At 47.8% G+C, this 16708-nt stretch overlaps 1 protein-coding gene across 9 annotated transcripts in view; it reads left to right on the forward strand.

Annotated features, from left to right (window-relative positions):
• The window catches only part of LOC119956134 (neutral alpha-glucosidase C-like), a 232267-nt gene that overhangs the window by 188715 nt on the left and 26844 nt on the right, over positions 1–16708 (forward strand). For 8 of the 9 annotated variants that reach the window (XR_005458597.1, XM_038783039.1, XM_038783047.1 and 5 more), the window contains one exon: positions 2555–2629. The exons of the other annotated variant lie outside the window; for it this stretch is intronic. Coding sequence is in view for 7 of the 8 variants with exons in the window: in XM_038783039.1 (XP_038638967.1) it covers positions 2555–2629 (75 nt within the window). In the remaining variant the exon portion in view is untranslated. The remainder of the gene's footprint in view (positions 1–2554; positions 2630–16708) is intronic. 9 annotated transcript variants of the gene reach the window in all.

Genomic DNA, 16708 nt, shown 5'->3' on the forward strand with positions numbered 1-16708 from the left:
GGCAGTTAAGGGGGAGGGATGGTTGTGACTAGGGGGCACCCTCATGGCACTTACCCTGGCAGACCTGGTGAGGTCGTGTAGCTTCTTCCTACATTGCTCTGCTGAGCGAGGGGTCTGCCCCACAGCACTGACGGCAGCAGCCACGTCACGCCAGGCCTGGCGTACCGTGCTGGCAGGTTGGCGATGCCCTCTCTGCGGGCGGATGATGCCCCTCCTCTGCTCCACGGCATCGAGCAGCGCCTCGACGTCTGCATCTACAAAGCGAGGAGCAGCTCTCCTCGGCTCCGACATCCTGCCCGACAGATTCTGTGGTCGCCCGCGCCTTTTTACGGCGTCGGGCGGCGTCACATGGGCGGGTTCATGTCGTCGTCGCGTTCCGTCGTCATCACGCACGTAATTGACGCGGCCGCGCTACTAGCCCATTTCCAGGAAGTGAATCCATCGGGAAATGAAGCCTTCGCGACCGTCGTAAAACGGTCCCGATTTTTACGACGGTTTGGCGACTTTCCGCGGGTGCGGAGAATTTCGCCCTTGGACTTTCAGAAGGCGTTTGACAAAGTCCAGCAGAAGAGATTACTGTGCAAGATTAAAGCGCATGGGATTGGGGGAAATGTATTGAGGTGAATAGAAAACTGGTTGGCAGAGAGGAAACAAAGAGTAGGGATTAATGGGTCCTTTTCAAATTGGCTGGCAGTAACCAGTGGGGTACCACAGGGATCGGTGCTGGGATCCCAGCTATTCGCAATATATATTAATGATTTGGATGAGGGAACAAAATGTAACATCTGAAAGTTTGTAGTGATACCAAATTACGTGGGAGGATGAATTATGACGAGGATGCAGGAATCCTACGGCAAGATCGATACAGGTTGGGTGAGTGGGCAAATCAATCGCAGATGCAGCATAAATTGGATAAGTGTGATGTTATTCATTTTGGAAGCAAAAACAGGAAGGCAGATTACTACCTCAATGGTTGTAAATTGGGAGAGGGGACTGTGCAGCGGGACCTGGGTGTACTTGTGCACCATTCACTGAAGGTAAGCATGCAGGTGCAGCAGTGGGTAAAGAAGGTTCATGGTATGCTGGCCTTCAATGCAAGAGGTTTTGAGTATAGAAGCAGGGATGTGCTGCTGCAATTGTATAGTGCCTTGGTGAGGCCACAGTTTGAGTATTGTGTGTAGTTTTGGTCTCCATCTCTGAGGAAGGATGTTCCTGCTCTCGAGGGAGTGCAGCGAAGGTTTACCAGACTGATTCCAGGGATGGCGGGACTGTCATATGAGGAGAGATTGACCAGGTTGGGGATCGTTCTCGCTGGAGTTCAGAAGAATGAGGGGCGATCTCATAGAGACTTGTAAAACTCTAACAGGACTAGGCAGGGTAGATGGAGGGAAGTCTTTGCCAATGATAGGTGTGTCCAGAACCAGTGGTCACAGCCTGAGGATTCAGGGTAAACCATTTCGGACAGAGATAAGGAGGCACTTCTTCACCCAAAGAGTGGTGAGCCTGTGGAATTCATTACCACAGGAAGTAGTTGATGCTAAAACTTTGAATATATTCAAGAGGCGGCTAGATATAGCATTTGTGGAGAATGGGATCAAAGGCTAGGGGAGAAAGCAGGATTAGGCTACTGAGTTGGATGATTAGTCATGATCGTGATGAATGGCGGAGCAGGCTCAAAGGGGCAAAAGGCCTCCTCCTGCTCCTACCTTCTATGTATCTATTAACACTTTAACACTTTTACCAATATTGTGTAAATCAATTCCCAAAACTTCCTCTTCTGCTTAGGCAGAATTTGTGAAGAGAAAAGTTAAGTTGGGATGTCTTGAATGTGATAGTCTGATACATGAAACATATTTTCAATACAGAGTTTGGATTCCCAGCATTGTTATTTCCCCTTTTCATTTTATTAATTTCCTCTTCCTAGCTTTCAGAGCATCATACTCCAAAACCTTATCCAGGGTTTTGAGACCAGCATTCACTGTGTCTCATCGCTTACACTTTCAATATCATCTCCTACCTCATTACCCTCACCTTCACTCATCTTGAAAAGCCTAATCCTTCAACTTCATCTTCACTCATACCCGCCATACCCATCTCCTCTAACTCTTATTCTCAAAATCTACATCTTCAATATTATCTTCATCCACCTTTTAAAACACTAATTTTCACCTCAGTTAACGCACTTCCTCAAAATCCACCTCATCTTCTGGTACCTTCCGAACTCTTCAACCTCACCTTTAATCACCTACCTCTTCCTACTTATGCTAGTTTACCTTCTCAACACCGACCTCGTGAACTTCACCACTGTAAGTATGACAAAGCCCTTTACCTTCAAACTCCTTTGATAGTTGTTCCATTACACCCTCAGTCACTATCTCTAGCTCATCCACCTCATCTTCAGGCACCTTTCCAGGCTCTTCTGACAGATGTTCATTATACAACTTTCCTCTTCCATCTACTACACCTAGGCACATTTTCTTGGTGTTGAAACTGTTCTTGTTAATTACAATATTATTTTTGTGACAGCCTCTGTTTCATTTTATTTTTCCTAAAGCTGTGGTACCATCTCAGAACGTTACAGCGGTTTGATGGCGAACAAACTCTGCGTGTTTCTGTAACCCTTGATAGTGTAAGTATCCAATATGTTTCAGCTGGAATCTGGTGCAGCATTTTCAAAATCAGAGGGAAGATAACCTTGACAGAGTTTCCGCCGCCAATAATGGCAGTGATTGCCATTGAGAGAGATGCAGCACTGGTTTGGATGCTGTCCTTTCACCTATATGATTTGAGTTCACATCCAACCCAAAATATTGGGAAAAAGCATCTCCTCTGCTGGCTGGTTGCAAATAACAAAATCAAAATGAGTTTCGACAATCATGCAACACTAATCCAACTTCTGAGTGAAAGCAATACATTGGCCTTCATGTACCACCTTAGCAACCATGGGTGCAATTCAGCAGGAAAATTTCAAAGTGTCATTTTGGCTGAGTTTGGCATGGTATTTTGCGTCGGCTGCATTGGCAAGATCGTGGCCTGTATTCCAGCGCACTTCGCCCCAAATATGAGCCTCCACGTGAATCTTGGCATGCCTGGCTCCCTGGCGATCTGATTCACCCGACTCAGGCCTCAGTTGCTCACTGCTAACAAGGGGGAGCTGCTTCTAAATACACCCTCGCCACTGACTTCTAGTCAACAAACGAGGATGGCAGCGTGCAGACCTACTCATTGTTCTGGCAATGACGACCTGACCAGGCATTTTTAACACTATCGTTGAGAGGCAGGGCACCCTGATCCCCTGAAACGGTCGGGGAACGAGCAGCTGGGTCAGCAATGCTGCCTGGGAGGCAATGGCAGCTGCAGTGAGTGTGGACAGCATGTCCAGAGGACCGCCATCCAATGTCGGAAGAGGTGGTGGAAGCAGGAACAATAGTGACGTAAAAGGGGCGTCTTGACAAATACATGAATAGGATGGGAATAGAGGCATACGGACCTCGGAAGTGTAGAAGATTTTAGTTTAGATGGGCTGGTTTAGCTCACCAGGCTAAATCGCTGGCTTTTAAAGCAGACCAAGCAGGCCAGCAGCACGGTTCGTTTCCCGTACCAGCCTCCCCGGACAGGCGCCGGAATGTGGCGACTAGGGGCTTTTCACAGTAACTTCATTGAAGCCTACTCGTGACAATAAGCGATTTTCATTTTCATTTCATTTCAGCATGTTCGGTGCAGGCTTGGAGGGCCAAAGGGCCTGATCCTATGCTGTACTTTTCTTTGTCCTTTGTTCCATCTCACCAGGAGTGTGATGTCATCTGCGAATGCCGGTGCCGCACAGTCGATGTCCATTCACCGGCGCCGCACAGTTGATGTCCATTCACCGGCAGTCGAACTCCCAAATCTGCATCCTGTAGAGAGCATATCAATGGGTCCAATGTGACATTGAATAGGATTACTGTTAATGGGTTACCCTGCTTAACATCTCTCTTAATGTGGATTTGTCCTGTTTGACCAGCTTGACACTCTATGACTGTAGATGTATCAGTATAAAAGTCTCCAATTAATGAAATGAAAGACTTCGACAATCCTACGCGCTGTAGAGCCTTGATGATGCATTGCATGCCCTTCGGAATCAAATGCCTTAGCCAAATCCGCAACGCTCTTCTTTATTTCTTTTAGCCATTTCATAATATTCTTCAAGATCACAATATTTTCATTACAACCAGGGGTAGCTAACCCTTCTGTCTGGGGTTAATTCCCACAGCCTCACTCAATCTCTTCGCCACAATCTTTGTATAGAGCTTCAATAACATGGCAACAATTGTTATGGGTCAACAGTTATCAATGTTCTTTAACATTTCGGCATCCTCAGTCTTAGGGAGCAAAATAGTACGCCTCTTCTTCAGAGCCAAAGATATGAAGTTTGATTTCAACCACAGGGCTAGTAACCGAGATAATCTATCCTCATGCTCTGCCTGGATATCCGAGATATCTTCCACCTTCATCCCATCAGGCCCTGCTGCTATGTTCTTATCCATAGACTTAAGGGCTCCTTCTGTCTCTTTCCCTGTGATCGGCTCACTTAATAGGGCGTACTGCCTGCTCCCCTTGTATCTGGCAAATCGGATGAGGTTCGCCACATTATTCGGTAGCGAAAGTTTCCCACTGAAACTCTTCTCGCGCTCAGTCTTACTGAGAGGGCACTTCAAGGTGGATGGGGCACCCATGATTTGTCTGGCTAACTTTCTTCTGTCTTTCGTGAAAAGTGTCTAGACCACTCTAAACCTTGGGCTGGATTCTCCAAAAATGGGGCTATGTCTCCACCCCAGCATTTTCACTCTTGACTTTCCTTGAAAAAGAGTCATTCTCCTACCTGCAGGAGGCTAGCAGGGTGCCGGAGAGCTGCTCGAAGCTCTGGCTCCAGAAAAGGCCCCCGCACTTCCGGCCAGGAGTCCGCACATGCGCACGGCGGCGGCCAGCAGGGCTGTCCCGTGCAACATGGTGGACTCGGACCGCGGAGCAACCTCGAAAGGTAGGGCCCACCCCCCGATATGCCGTGTACCCGCGGATCCAAGACTCCCGATCGCCGCCCCGGCCGCCCTTGAGGCACCCCTCCCCCGTGCTTGATCCCCCTCCCCCCCAACCAGGGCGCCCGCGGACTGAGTCCGCAGCCGCCACCCGATGTTCCCGACAGGCAAAACGTGGTTAGAACCACGCCGCCGGGAACTCGGCCAGTTTTGCCCAGATGATTGCTGGGGGGGGGGCCTCTGTGAATAGTCCCCCAGCTGCGCCGCGTAGTTCGCATGCGAGCTATTCTCCGTGGACCGGAGAATCGCAGGAGCGGCGCCGGCCACGATTCCCGCTCAAAAATGGATTCTCCGCCCACGCGGCAAACGCGATTTCGCCGCAGGGCTGTGGAGAATCCAGCCCCAGGTCTTTTTAGAGGATGGGCGCTTCTTATATTTTTTTTAAATAAATATTTTAATTCAGTTTGCATTTTTACACTGTAAAAGAAGTGGATGAAATGTTTATAATTTACAAGCTACACGTTCCTTTTCGGCACCTACCCCACTTCCCAACCACCCCTTTTCTGCTGTCTCCAGTCCTATTCTAAGCCCTTCACTTTCCTGAAGATAGTTTATTCTGGCGTTTGTTTAGGCGCTTCTCACATTGGGTATTTTTACTCCATCCTTAAAACTTCGCTTTCTGCCTCTTGGCTTTGTGCTTTGTCTTCGCTGGCTGGCTCTCTCTTATAATCTCCAAAGTGATGCTTTCTACTCGACTAACACACTTGGCCTTCTTCTCCTGGCTACTTCTACCGCCCAGTAATTTGTCCACTATCCCAAGTTATTTATTTAATTTTCGATGTTTGGGAAACTTGACTGGGGGGGTGTCTCTGAATGTGTCTTCTGGGGCTTCCTCCATCCTCAACTAGATCTTGCACACTAGCCTGTGCATCTTTTCCCGATTATCTTCATTGGCTTCCCTACTCGCTAATCTTGCTTCTGTCTTCAGCAAAACCCTCCTCTTATCACTCACTTGTTTATTTGTCTTCGACGGGATATGCTCTGTTATCTTCTTATTTATGTCTTTCCCTGATATTTCATAGCCAGAGTTTTTCACAACTCTGTGGCTTCCTGTGTCCAAATTTTATCCTTCCTTTTTTTCTTCTTTTTAAAAATAAATTTAGAGTACCCAATTATTTTTTCCAATTAAGGGGCAATTTAGCGTGGCCAATCCACCTATCCTGCACATCTTTGCGTTGTGGGGGTGAAACCCACGCAGACCCGGGGAGAATGTGCAATCTCCTCACGGACAGTGACCCTGAGCCGGGATTCGAACCCAGGTCCTCAGTGCCGTAGGCAGCAATGCTAACCACTGTGCCACCATGCTGCCCTAATTTTATCCTTCCTAACTGTCATCCTAGATGTTGCTATTTCTAGTATTTGTTTTTGACTCCACAGTTCAGGGTGGACGATTCTCTCAAGTTGACGCAGGCCCTTTTGGATGTAAAATACAAGCCACACAATTCACAAGCCAATAATTCTACTTCACGAGGAGATGATACCAACCCCTTGCATTACCCCATAGTGATAAGCTATCTCATGATAGTCTCCAGTTTAGGCACAACAGAAGCATTTGATTTTAATCTGCTTCACCTGATGCTTCCTTTTCATGTGAATTCCCCCATGCTATGGAGGAGGGTATCACACTTACACCAAAGCAAACGTTCTGGGGGGTACTGAATCACTACCACTTCCCTTGCGGTTATATTTTCGCTGGGCTCTAACACCACAGGCACTATGTATGTGACCATATTTTCTGTCTCTTCACCAGCACTTTCCTGCGTGAAGCTATTGATATTCGTTCCTGCTTTAACAACACAAAACTTCTGATTCTAAAAGCTGTGAGTTGTTATATTCAATGGGTTAACCTCTTCTTCCAACGGGGCTAACTCCATGACCTTCACATCTATCCTGTCTTGCTCTTCTACCAGCCCTTTCGGTCTGGCTTCCTTCACTGATGGTTTCCAATAGGATACATAGTATTTTCCCGGGGGCCTTAATTCTACCTCATCAGTTTGAGTCGAGACGATCTTCATACCTAATCCTGATCTCTTAAGCCTGGAATAATTGTAGCCTTCACATTTTTCGCAACAGCCCGCCACACTAGACACAGTTGTGGGGACGTTTTTGAACCAGATCTCTTCCCAACCGGTAGCATCTAACCCAGGAGGGCTATCCATTTTTATACACCTAATGATCTACGTAAATCACCTATGGATTTGCAACAGTCGGATTAGCCATCCTCGCTATATGCAGGAAATCAAGCAACAGCGACAACCGAATTGTCCACTGTTTAAGACATCCACATATTGAGAGGAAGTTTCCAGGAGTACCACGTTGAGGTTCCGACCCGACACTGGTATAAATCGTCAAACACCAGAGTCACAGTTACTTGACTGACTCCTTTTTCCAGTTACTAAAAATAGCCACTTTCAATAGTTTCTTTGGGGATGCCACTGGTCTCTTGCTGGAGTTACAAATGGCAAGTGATGAAAACTACTCCCTCAAACCCTCACGTCCAATATCATCAAGGTTGATCACATCTCGATGTGATGATCGGATAAGTATAGATCTTAGATTGGGAGGTTCGCTGGAACAATGGAATACCCTTGCAGTCAGTGAGTTATATATCTGGGGTGCCCAGGGCATCTCCTGCCTTTTTGTATTACCAAACAGGAGACATTGGGCTGGATTCTCCGATTTTGGGGCTATGTCCCCACGCCGGCGTGGGAATGGTAGAGTTTTACGGCAGAAAAGCTGGCGCAAAACGGCCACTGATTCCCCGTTTTGCCGGCGGCTAGCAGGACGGCAGCGTAGAGCACCCAGCTCTAGTTGCCCATACACCTTGGAGAATTGCCGAGTCCGTGGCCACGCATGCGCACAGCGGCGGCCTGCAGCGACCACGCCGTGCTCCATGGCAGATAGAGCCTTCGGACCCGGCCCGCAAAATAGTGCCCCTGCCTTGGCTGGCTCCCGCGCTCCGGACCACCTGCCCCCCACAGTGCCCCCAGCCCCGACTAATGTCCCCCATGCCCGCGGATCAGCCCTCTCCCAACTGTGGTGGCGCTGGACAGAGTCCGCAGCCGGCACGCTGAGTTCCCGGCGATGAGACCACGAAAGATCCACACCGTAAGGAACTCGGCCAGTCCAGGGCAGAGTATCGGGGGCGGGCCTCAGGCAATGCCCTGAAGCCGTCGATATGCGGCGCGGCATACTCTGCGAGTACGTCGTTTTGGAGGGGGCGACGCCGCCCCCGATTTGGTCGGAAACTTGGATTCTCCAGCTGTTCGCCGAATGCGATTTTGGCATCGGCGACTGGAGAATCCAGCCCATTAAGTTAAACTGATCAACAGTCAATTTGTCAAGCTGGCCACTATGTAAGTATCTGGGGGCTTTGTAAGAAATAACCTCACTTCAATATACATTGGCAGACATCCCGAGAAACCCCGTAACTCGTTCTGCAATCTCAGTTTGGGAATTGCAGTGCTCGTAAATAAATGATCTACCAGCTGCATTGATTGTTTGTTATCATAAAGTATCCAATAAACTATTCTGGCTAGTTTGTTGCTGCATGTTGACTACATAGTCTCACTGATGAGTATTAGGGCATTCCCGTAACAGCCTCCCCGAACAGGCGCCGGAATGTGGCGACTAGGGTCTTTTCACAGTAACTTCATTGAAGCCTACTCGTGACAATAAGCGATTTTCATTCATTTCATTTCATCATTTTGCAATTTAAGTCTTATATCATTAACACAATTTTTACGTACTATTTACAATTCAACAATGTTGTTTTTGTTCTTTCCAGGATGTGGATGTTGCTGGCTAGGCCAGCATTTATTGCTTTCCTGAATTGCCCGTGAGACGGTGGTGTTGAGTTGCCTTCTTGAACCACTGCAGTCCATGTGGTGTAGGTACACTCAAAGTGATGCTAGGAATGGTGTTCCAAGATTTTAATTCACAGACAGTGATGGAAAGACATATATTCCCAAGTCAGGATTGTGTTTGGCTTGAAGGGGAACTTGCAAGTGTTGTTGTTCCCATACATGTACTGCCCTTGGCCTTCTAGTTGTAGAGGTTAGGTTGTAGGTTGTCAACGGAGTTTTGGTGAGTTGCTGCATTATGTCTTGTATATTTGACATACTGTTGCCATTGTTTGTTAGTGATAGAGGAAGTGAATGTTGAAAGTGGTGGATGGGGTGCCAATCAAGCAGGTTGCTTTGTCCAGGATTGTGTAAACCTTTGTGAGTGATGTTGGAGATGCACTCATCCAAGTGAAGAGCATTCCATTGCACTCCTGATTCTGTCTTGTAGAGGGGCTGGTTTAACACAGTGGGCTAAATAACTGACTTGTAATGCAGAACAATGCCAGCAGCACAGGTTCAATTCCCGCATCGGCCTCCCCGAACAGGTGCCGGAATGTGGCGACTAGGGGCTTTTCACAGTAACTTCATTGAAGCCTACTTGTGACATTAAGCAATTATTATTATTCTGGGGAGACAGAAAGTGAGTTATTTGTACATAATTTCCAGCCTCTGACCTGCTCTTGTAGTCACAGTATTTAAATGACTGGTTCGGCTCAGTTTCTGGTCAATAGGATGTTTATAGTGGGGAATTCAGCTATGGTAATGACATTGATTATCAAGAGGAGATGGTTAGACTCTCACTCTGGTGTCCTTATCTGGTACTTGTGTGGCATGAATGTTACTTGTCATTTACCACTCAAAATCTGAAAGTCTTGTTGCATATGGACATGGATGACTTCTCTGCCTGAGGAGTCATGAATGGTACTGAACATTGTGCAATCATCAGCAAGCATCCTCACTTCTAACCTTATGATGGAGGGCAGGTCATTGATGAAGCAGCTGAAGTTGGTTATATACATATAGTGCGCACTGAGAGCTGGCACAGCACATCATAGAATCTTACAGTACAAAGGAGACCATTCCATCTGCCTTACCCATTCTGCCTCTTTTAAAAAGCTCTGCCCCAGATTTTTCCCCATAACCGTGTCATTTTAGTTCTCTTCAAGTATATGTCCGATTGTTTTTGGAAAGTTTCAATGAATCTTAATCCACCGCTGTTAACCAGATTTTAACAGTCTTTAAAGACATTTGTGCGCAATATGTTATTCTGCCAAATATTTGAACTCTATCGTTCTCTGGTTATGAACTTGCCTTCCCAGAAGAAACAGTTCTAGCTCCATCAAAACCTGTCATAACTTTGAATACCTCAATTAGGCTTCCCTTCTCTGGTTGAAGGATAACAATCCAGGTTCTCCAATCTATCCATATAACTGAAGACGCTCACCCCTATCACCATCCTGGTAAACCTTCTCAAAGCCTTTCCCATAGCCTTGACATTCTTCCAAAGTATGATGCCTAGAATTGTACACAGTACCGCAGCTGAGGCCAAACCAGTGATTCATAAACTTTGGGATGACTTTTCTTGGAGCCAAGATTTTATAATTGCTTTCTCAACTTGTCCTACCATCTTGGAACATTGGTGCATATGCATCTCACAGTTCCTCTGTTGTTGTAATTTCCTGAAACTACAAGTAGAGTATCTCTAAAACGATAGCCAGATTTCATACCTTGCCGGTTTTCCGAGAAAAAATTTCAAAACTTCAATTCAATTAATAGGAGATATATGAAATTTGGCCCATCTGGATCGGATGGGGTCAAGGGTCGCTCAGAGCATAGGAGAAAGGCTGCATGAGAAGCCAATAACTAGTCTAGCATGCCATCGCACCAATGCAGCACTTAACTGAATTGTCCTGGTAAGTTATTTTCCCCATTTAATAGCAATTAAAATCAATGTATGGCAGCTTATAAAAATGTCTGGTTTTCAGACACTCAGGTTTTTTGATAACTGGATTCATATTTTTGTTCTGTAATATTGTTTAAATAATACTGCCTCTTTATGTTACTCCTTCTAAAGAACTTCTCTTGATACTTACCTTCATGAAATTGCTTCTGCTATGTGTCTGCCCATTTCACCAGTCCCTGTATGATGCTCAGAAGTCATGAAGCTATCAGGATCACTATTTACTATAGTGATGAAACTCAAATACTTACTGTAATAATGTTCACAAGGTCCACTAGGATATCCTAATCCAGCTCTCCGTGGGACTCATGGAATACGAGCTTTCCCGTTGGTGGGGCTCGTTACTACACTATTTAAAAGCCAGCCCGGACAGGGACCGGTATTCTGGTAGACCCGACTGGGACTGTGTACGCCGCCATAGCGGTCACTTTCTATAACTAAAATAAACTCGCATATGCACCTACAAGTGCCTCTTGGGTCTTCATACTGGCAATGAGGTCAAAACATCAATTGCGATTCTGGATAACCCAGCCACATTGGAATATTGCTGTGAAGGAATGAGATCAGAAAGTTTTGAAAATGCCACTCTTCAGGAAATTAGAGGGCTTTGATGCAGGCCTGGAGGATTTGGTCCAATATGCCAAGCGAATGTGGTATTTCTTCCAGGCAAATTGCATCATGGTGAGGAAGGTAGTCCTCCTGACAGCCTGCAAGGTCCTAACCTTCAGCATAATCAAGAGCCTCACTTACCCAGGGTCCAGGTCTCAAAGTCCTTTGATGAACCAGTGCAGTTAGTGGCGAATCGGTAGCATTGTGGATAGCACAATTGCTTCACAGCTCCAGGGTCCCAGGTTCGATTCCGGCTTGGGTCACTGTCTGTGCGGAGTCTGCACATCCTCCCCGTGTGTGCGTGGGTTTCCTCCGGGTGCTCCGGTTTCCTCCCACAGTCCAAAGATGTGCGGGTTAGGTGGATTGGCCATGATAAATTGCCCTTAGTGTCCAAAATTGCCCTTAGTGTTGGGTGGGGTTACTGGGTAATGGGGATAGGGTGGAGGTGTTGACCTTGGATAGGGGGTAGGGTGCTCTTTCCAAGAGCCGGTGCACACTCGATGGGCCGAATGGCCTCCTTCTGCACTGTAAATTCTATGTAATCTATGTGTGTGCGTGGGTTTCCTCCGGGTGCTCCGGTTTCCTCCCACAGTCCAAAGATGTGCAGGTTAGGTGGATTGGCCATGATAAATTGCCCTTAGTGTCCAAAATTGCCCTTCGTGTTGGGTGGGGTTACTGGGTTATGGGGATAGGGTGGAGGTGTTGACCTTGGGTAGGGTGCTCTTTCCAAGAGCCGGTGCAGACTCGATGGGCTGAATGGCCTCCTTCTGCATTGTAAATTCTATGAATCATTACGACCCAAAACCGTCCATGATAATGCAACGGTATCGGTTTAACACAGCTGTGCGGGCTCTGGGGGAGCCGGTTATAGACATTCCGGCTCTGAAGGCTGGCAGAATATTGCGAGTTTGGTCCATCCCTCTCTGAGATGTTAAGGGACCATTTGGAGTGCGGGATCATCAATGTGGCAACTCAGAGGAAGTTGTTGACAGAACCAACACTGGACCTGAAAAGAGACATCGAGCTAGCCCTGTCATGTGAGCGTTGGGAAGAGGGTTCAGGAGCTCCATAGTTCCGTTGACTACAGCTTCCACAGCGTTGGGCGACCCCTGTACAGAAGTGCGTGACATCTCAGGACAGTGTTTGAATGACTCAATTGCCTCCAAAGCAGCAACAGAGTACACAACATTGCATCCGGACTCAATGGTTAGGGACCACCACAAACCAGCATGACACCTCCCTAAAAGACGATAGGGGGTACCAGCTGCATTGCCATACTTGTGGTCGCAGATCGTGCGACAACCAAAGCCGCCAGAATCTAGAAAGAACACGCCGCCCTGGACAGACGACAAGGTCACCCAAGCCAGGATCTTGCATGTGGCCCAGCTCGAGGACGACCTGATGCAGCGAATTGCATCACAGCCCCTAAAGTGGCACCGATTTGGATTAGACTTCATGTCAACGCTCACCCTCTGGTAATGAAAATCAACACAAGGGCTGCCATCTCCATCATCGGTCAACAAACCTTCCACCGGCTTCGCATGGGCATTCTGCTCTTGGGCTTGCGTGATACTAAGGGTGACATATACTAGACATATATTGAACATCGTAGGTACCACCATGACTCCAGGCACCCATGGGCAGCAGACAGTCTGGCTTTCACAAGGGTCGGGATCCAACCTGTGGGGCTACGATTGGCTATGAGCACTTTTCCTGGATTAGCAGTAAATCAACCGGTGGGCACCAGCAGCCTGTCCTCGGGAAATATACAGAGGCTTGGAAAAGTGTTAAAGGCTAGGGCATGAATTTACGTTGACCTGGAGGCTCATCCCAATTACTTCAGATCACACCGTTCCCCTATGCCTTGCTCAAGAAGGTAGAAACCGAATTATGACGCTTGGAAAATTTGTGTAACAAATGCCCGGTCCGATTTGCAGAGTGGGCTGCATTGGTCATCCCGGTGTTGGAACTGGATAAGACGGTTCGTCTCTGCAATAATTATAAATTGACAGTGAACAGGGTCCCCTGACTGGACTGGTATCACTTGCCACATGTAGAAGAACTGTACACAAAGCTGGGAGGGGTTCTCGTTCACGAAGCTAGACACGAACCACGCATATCATCAACTAGAGCTAGCCACAGCATCACAGAGGTATGTTGCCATCAATACGAACAGGAATCTGTATGGGTATAACCGGCTCCCCTTCGGGAGTCTCACCCATATGTGCGATATTCCAAAGAGTAGTGGAATATATCCTCCAGAGACTGCCCTAAGTAGCGGTAAACCGTGAGTTATGCTCATTGCGGGGGCAAGAGAATGCTTGGACAACATTTTTAAAAATAAATTTAGAGTACCCAATTATTTTTTTTCCAATTAAGGGGCAAATTAGTGTGGCCAATCCACCTACTCTGCACATCTTTGGGTTGTGGGGGTGAAACCCACGCAAACACAGGGAGAATGTGCAAACTCCACACGGACAGTGACCCAGAGGCGCAATCGAACTTGGGACCTTGGCGCCGTGAGGCAGCAGTGCTAACCACTGTGCCACTGTGCAGCCCATGCCTGGACAACTTCTAAGAGACCCTCAGGTGATTCTCTCAAGCGGGTAAACCTGAAGAGAGGCAAGTGTGTGTTTCAGGCAAAGGCAGTCAGGGAACCTTGGATATAGCATGGATAAGGATGGCTTGCACCCTGTAGGAGAAAGGTCCAGACCATAAAGGGAGCGTCAGAAATCTGACCAAACTGAGGTCACTTTCTGGGCTTGTGAACTATCATGGAAAATCTATCCCAAACTTACCCACTCAGCTGGCACCTCTGCACGAGCTACTGAAGAAGAACTGAAAATGGGCATGGAGAGTGCCACAGAAGGAAGTGTTTGCAAGAGTGAAGAGGTAGCTACTATCTTGCCAGCTGTTGACACATTATGACCCTCATATGCGATGCCTACCTGTACACATTGGAGCAACATTGGCCCATCGGTGGGATAATGGCACAGAACGCCCAATAGCATGCGCATCGAGGGTCCTTGCTGAATCGGAATGCCACTACGCCCAGATAGAGAAAGTAGAGTTGGCCGTGGTATACGCGATGAAGAAATTGTATCAGTATGTCTATTGGTGCCACTTCCTAATAATCACTGACCATAGCCCCTGCTGGGCCTCTTCAAGGAGGACAGAGGGATTCCTCCCACAACCTCAGCACAGATCCAACGCTGAACCTTGTTATTAGCGGCATACAAAACCATGTTTGAGCATCGCCTGGGTGTACAGATAGGAAACGCTGAAGCCCTCAGTTGACTCCTGCTGCTTGTGAGCCCCCTACTAGACCAGAAATGGACAAGGACAAGTAATGTTGAATTTTTTGGACACGCTGCCTGTGACAGCCGTGCAGATTCATATGTGGATCCAGAGGGATCCCACGTTGGCAAAATTACACCACATCGTCCTGCATGGTGGGTTGCCGGAAAGCCCCATGGCAGAGCTACAACACTATATAATGAAGCAGCAAGGGTTCAGTGCGGAGGATGATATCTGCCTATGGGGAGCTCGTGAATTCGTCCTGTGACCGGGTTGAGAGATGATCCTACAGGACCTGCAGACCAAGGGACCAAGAAGATGAAGATGTTAGCAAAGAGCTATGTGTGGTGACTTGGAATTGATAATGAAATTGAGAGCATGGTAAAATGATGCCATGCATGTCAGGGACACCAGAAGCTCCCTCTGTCCGCATTGCTCCATCCCTGGGAATGGCTAAGCCTCCCAAGGTGCGTTTGCATACCGACCTCTCAAAGCCATTCATGGGATCGATGTTTCTGGTCCTCTTAGACACCCACTCCAAGGGGTGGATGTGCACCGATGCCCTTCACCACCTCGAGGAGAAATTATGTCAATTATTTAGCACCCACGGGAGACCAGAGGTATTGGTCACGGACAACGGGACCCATTCACTAGTGAGGAGTTTCAATCATTTGTACATGCTAACAGAGGGGCTGGTTTAGCTCACCAGGCTAAATCGTTGGCTTTTAAAGCAGGCCAGCAGCACGGTTCGATTCCCGTACCAGCCTCCCCGAACAGGCGCCGGAATGTGGCGACTAGGGGCTTTTCACAGTAACTTCATTGAAGCCTACTCGTGACAATAAGCGATTTTCATTTTCAATAAGGTACTTCCGGACTGCCACCCGTCCTCGAATGGTTTGGCGTAGTGGGTGGTGCAAACATTCAAACAATGCATGAGGAAGCAGAATACAGGTCTCTTGATAGAAAGCTGGTGAGGTTCCTATTCCATTATCAGATCATGCCTCACATCACAATAGGGGTAGAACCAGTGGTGCTATAAGTGGGCCAACCCCATCGAACATGCCTGAGCCTGACATTTCCAAGTCTAGACGGGAACGTAGAGACAATGCAGGACCTTCAAAAGAAATACCGTGACCACTGGATGCCTGAAAAAGGCCTTCAACCAGGAGACCACGTGCATGTCCCTAATTTCAGGGATGGCGGCCACTTGGCTTCTGGGATCGTGTTGAAGAGAACAAGATCAGAACCCATGAGAGGATCATATGGAAACATGTGGACCAGCTTAAGGGCAGGGAATCAGCCTCAAGGAAAGTACACCAGGCACATCAGTGCCTCCACCGCCCCTCGTAAAGCCATACAGTCAAGACACAAACCACCATGGGCTAGCATCCGGACAAACAGGACGACGACGACTCGACCTCGGACATGGACGTTGAAGCGTCAGCACTTGTGGACAACTCCGCAACCGTAGCCGAGCCCCCAGCACTGACCCTCCGACACTTGTCATGAAAAAGGCGATCGACAACTCAGTGCCCTCTGACCTAGCCCCACCGCTGGCAGAGACGCAGCCACACACAAAGCAGTGAAGAAGGCCCATCAGCTGGCCACTGGAGGGGGAAGTCTAAACTTGTGAGGGGGCTGATGGGTGTAATAACCCTCAGGAGGCTCACGGAATACCCTAATCAATCTCCCCATGGGACCCTTGGACAAATGGATAAAGAGGGAGGAGGCTGGAAGGAAGGACTCTCAACAGAACGCCATGTTAATCCAGTGTGTTCAAAGAGCACATTTCCCATGTGAATCTCAGCAAAGAATACTGTTTGTGCTTCAGTAAGGATGCCCTTCCTGAAATCTGACACCGAATAGAGCAGCAACTGCAAGTCAAAGCAGAGAAAGGAAAGCATTGTCAGCTGTTGTGAAGG

Source organism: Scyliorhinus canicula, chromosome 2, assembly GCF_902713615.1.
Source record: "Scyliorhinus canicula chromosome 2, sScyCan1.1, whole genome shotgun sequence".
NCBI classification, from domain to species: domain Eukaryota; kingdom Metazoa; phylum Chordata; class Chondrichthyes; order Carcharhiniformes; family Scyliorhinidae; genus Scyliorhinus; species Scyliorhinus canicula.